General features: G+C 37.6%; 1 protein-coding gene across 1 annotated transcript; it reads right to left on the bottom strand.

Annotated features, from left to right (window-relative positions):
• Nucleotides 1–1,002: 1,002 nt before the first annotated feature.
• Nucleotides 1,003–3,174, bottom strand: pyya (peptide YYa; the record flags this gene model as incomplete). The annotated part of the gene is made up of 3 exons (XM_081368682.1): nucleotides 1,003–1,027; nucleotides 1,598–1,678; nucleotides 2,987–3,174. 3 exons carry the CDS (start codon nucleotides 3,172–3,174, stop codon nucleotides 1,003–1,005), a joined length of 294 nt encoding a protein of 97 aa, XP_081224808.1.
• Between the last annotated feature and the right edge of the window lie 681 nt (nucleotides 3,175–3,855).

Raw genomic sequence — 3,855 nt, forward strand, 5'->3', positions numbered from 1 at the left:
CCGTATAGCTTCGTTGCGTTGTTTTGATTCTAAGAGAGGTGTCTAACCCGCTACAAAGCATCAAATCAGAATCTAGTCATTGCGTACACATAAAGGGGCAACGCTCAAATGTCTCAGAAGGTGGGACCCACCCAGCCGATGTTTAGCTATAGGGCCGCGTTTACAATAGAATGTTCTCGACAGCCCGCTTTAAATGTTCTCCATTCATTTACATAACAGTGGCAAACAGTTGAGTAATGTGCATTTGCAGGTTCAGCAGCGAACATTTCTTCTGCTAAATGTGTTTCAAATAAGTCGAGACCATCACGTCATTAAATAAATATTAGGCCTACCAAACATAGTGACTCGAATTGTTATTATCTGTCATTCATATAGCTACATTTTGCTGTTCAAAAATTGTTTGAGCATTTGTTTTTGTAGAATGAGATGTTAGCAATGGCTTGTGGTAAAAGAAATGTATAGAATTCAGGTATTTTGCCTAAATGTTATTGACGTGTGGAATCTAAAAGAGTTTTATTTTATGTTACAGGAGGGACATCTGCTGGTCATTTAGAAATAACCTTATAAAGAGAATAACTAGGTATTTTGAAAATGTACTACGATATTATATTAAATAATAAAAACTTTAAATAAACCTAAGTTGTCATTTGTCTTTACGGCATATGGTACAGCCTTTTCAAAAAGCACCAGAGCAAAATAAATAGCCAAATTCATCCAATAAACTTTTAATCACATAGAATAATTTACATGGTACAAACGAAAAAGCATAATTTCTGAATGACAATGATGTATACACATATACACTTCCATTGATAGTTCCTATTATAATATATTATGTACAGTTGTTAATGATATTTGTTCTGTGCGCACCAAAGAAAAAAGATGATGTATAATAAAGAGGTGGATGAGGTTGTCTGATGTTCTCATTTAATTGTCTGGAGGTTTTCTGTGGGAGGCACAGGTGGGCTTAGCTCAGGACAGTCAACACACAGTCACTGAACTTCACCACATATAAGAGTCATCATATCTGAAAGAGACAAATGTAAAAAATAAATAAACAATCAACTTTTTTCTTTTTTTTTTACTGACATCAATATAGTTTATTCCCTATTCCGATTGCTTACACTGATAGTATTTAACCTTTAAATCTTTCCATCTTCTAATTTGTGCTACAATTTCTGTCAGTCTATTACAGTTTTCAATTAGCTAGCACAGTGTGACTTTTTATTTTGAGGCCTAATAAGGGCTGTTAAATGTCAAGGCCTCTCAAATATTCACTGTGCGTCATGTTCCCTAACCCACTCCCTTCCTGACGGACAGAGAGAAAGAAAGCCAGGGATCCATCTGTCCCCTTATTCCTCTACAGGTGTGAAAAAATCCTGAGTTGTCCTTCTTCCCATTAACACACAACCTATCACCCTTTGTTACTGAGTTCCTCGAGGATTTAAAAAAAAAAAAACTGCATTCACCCAAAATACCTTTAGAATACCATCTTAATCAGGAAACTTTGGTTTATCTGTTTTATTGTTGTAAGTATACTAACAAGCCCATTAGCAATTAACATTAAAATTGCAGCTAAAGTAAAAAAGACTCCCACCTTGATCTCTGTTTGCGCTCTGTATCGTCCCCGAACAGCAGCTCTGCCATCACGTCTTCCGAAGTGGACCTTTTCCCATACCTGCATGTAAGAAATATGACAATTTATTCCCTCATTACTTCACTCCATCCGTGTATCTTAGCTGGGAACATTTCAGTACTGAAATAATGAACTCAAATTGCTCACACAGTGAGCTCACTGTGGTGTGTGAAAGTGTCAGAAAGTGAAAAGAACTAGTCAGCCCACTTTATCTGTCAGACACCAATCACCGATATAAATACAAACTGTCTTTTCACCCCAGACGTTATGAATCTAATTTAGCAGTTAAATGTTTTTTTGACTTCTTGAAAGCTGAATGTGCTTGAGACATGTCACCTATAGACTCTGACATTTATCTCACAGATTATATGAATGAAGCCTCTATATCTTTAGAAAAAACACGAATGTCAGTTTTAGAGAACATTTAGTGGAAATGGAGCGAAGAGTTTGAATATGGACCTGAGCCAATTGAGTGTTTTTACTCTCAGAACAGCATCTTCTAGATGAATAGGCCTATGCTGAAAACAAGCTAAAAGTGCATTGGTTTGGCACTCGAATAAAAAAGCAATTTCATGCTCAGATTACTCCTCAATAGATGCCTACAAGCAACATCAATGAGTCTGAGACTAAACTAATGTTATAGCTATTTCTGAAACATGAGCTCTACAGAATCCCACCTGCTCCCTATTACGGACATCGGCAATACTTTGTGAGGTGGCCAACATTCATTTAATGTAGTCAGACTGTGACATACTCATGGTTTAGCTGCTTTAACCATCACGTCTGTTTGTTTTATCTCAGATAGGCATCATAGATTTTCCTTTTGACCTCTTATACAGGCAAGACTTTAGGCTCTTTGGTGGACTAACAGAGTATGAGGCCCTGTAATAAAGGTGTATTGTGGGGAGAGAAAATAATTTACTGTAAATGTTTTTTTATTGGAATGTGTTGCTCATAGTCTTAAATGTCAAAGGCCTGTTAGACTATAAATATGTAAATAAATGTAGTCCTCTATAGGACAGGGCTGCAGAGAAACATCAATCCATGACAGATGAGAACCCTATTCAATCTTTGAGGCTTCTCCGAGGTGCATCTGTTGGGTTTTATCACTCTGATTTGTTATATGAAGAGCCTTTGGCTACTGAAAAGTGGACCATAATGCAATTTCAGAATCATATTGCAGAACTTAGTCATTTGTCCTGATGTATTAATGGGAGACGGTGCACTGACACTAACGGGAAATGATTTTTTTTTTTATCATGGTCACCTGGTCGGGTGATAATAAGAACATTTTAAGCAAACGTAATAGCAACAGGTGCGTTTGTGTGATACACCGCGTGTCTTTCTCACCGTTGTCTCGTGATGAGGTTGATGTAGTGTCTCAGCGCGGTGTAATATTTGGCGAGTTCCTCCGGAGCAGCGTCGTCTCCAGGATTCTCTGGTTTAGGCGGATAGGCGTCCACAAGCGTCCCGAGACACAGGAGCACGCAGAAGAGGAGAGTAGCGATGATGGTCCAGGGCTTCAGCATGACAGCCATCTGAAAAATACAACTCGCCTTTAATTTCCTTGCATAAACCAGCGTTTTATAAAACGTCTGAATGGATCTAAGTGCGGGAGCGACAACAGGTGGGAAAGCGTAAATCGGTTTTTGAAATGCAAATATAGTAGTTGTGTAAAATTCAGATTTGCATGATGTGCACGCTACACTGCAGTCAACACGATTGGAAAAACTTACAAAATATCTCTTTGAAATTCGGAATTATCATTTGAATCAATCGAAAGTTAAAAAACAACTGAGATCAAGACGGTTTGAACTGCATAAAGCAATGAATCACTTTAGTTTGCGTAGCATACGATACCAACTTTTGTGAAACGATGGAAAAATTACGAATAATAATAATACAAAATGTTCTGTTAATCTAATCTATCGCGCCTCTTTCCTAGCAGGCTATGACGAACTTGGACTAATTGTTTGTGTCTGCTGTCCATGGTGCTGAATGTGCTCGTACTGACAAAAATGACATATACTGAAAACATATTTTGTATCCGGCATAGCAAACTCAGAATGAATCTAACATTAATTAAAACAATAATGCCTAGATTTCCCACAGCACTTCAAGTCGATTTAGCACGTAACTTCTGATTTGGCGCCTCCACATGCAGAATGATAATCACAATAAAAACTTACTTTCAGCAGTTTAAGAGTTTGGGCAGTTAT

This window comes from Scardinius erythrophthalmus, assembly GCF_964197995.2.
Source record: "Scardinius erythrophthalmus genome assembly, chromosome: 1".
NCBI lineage: Eukaryota > Metazoa > Chordata > Actinopteri > Cypriniformes > Leuciscidae > Scardinius > Scardinius erythrophthalmus.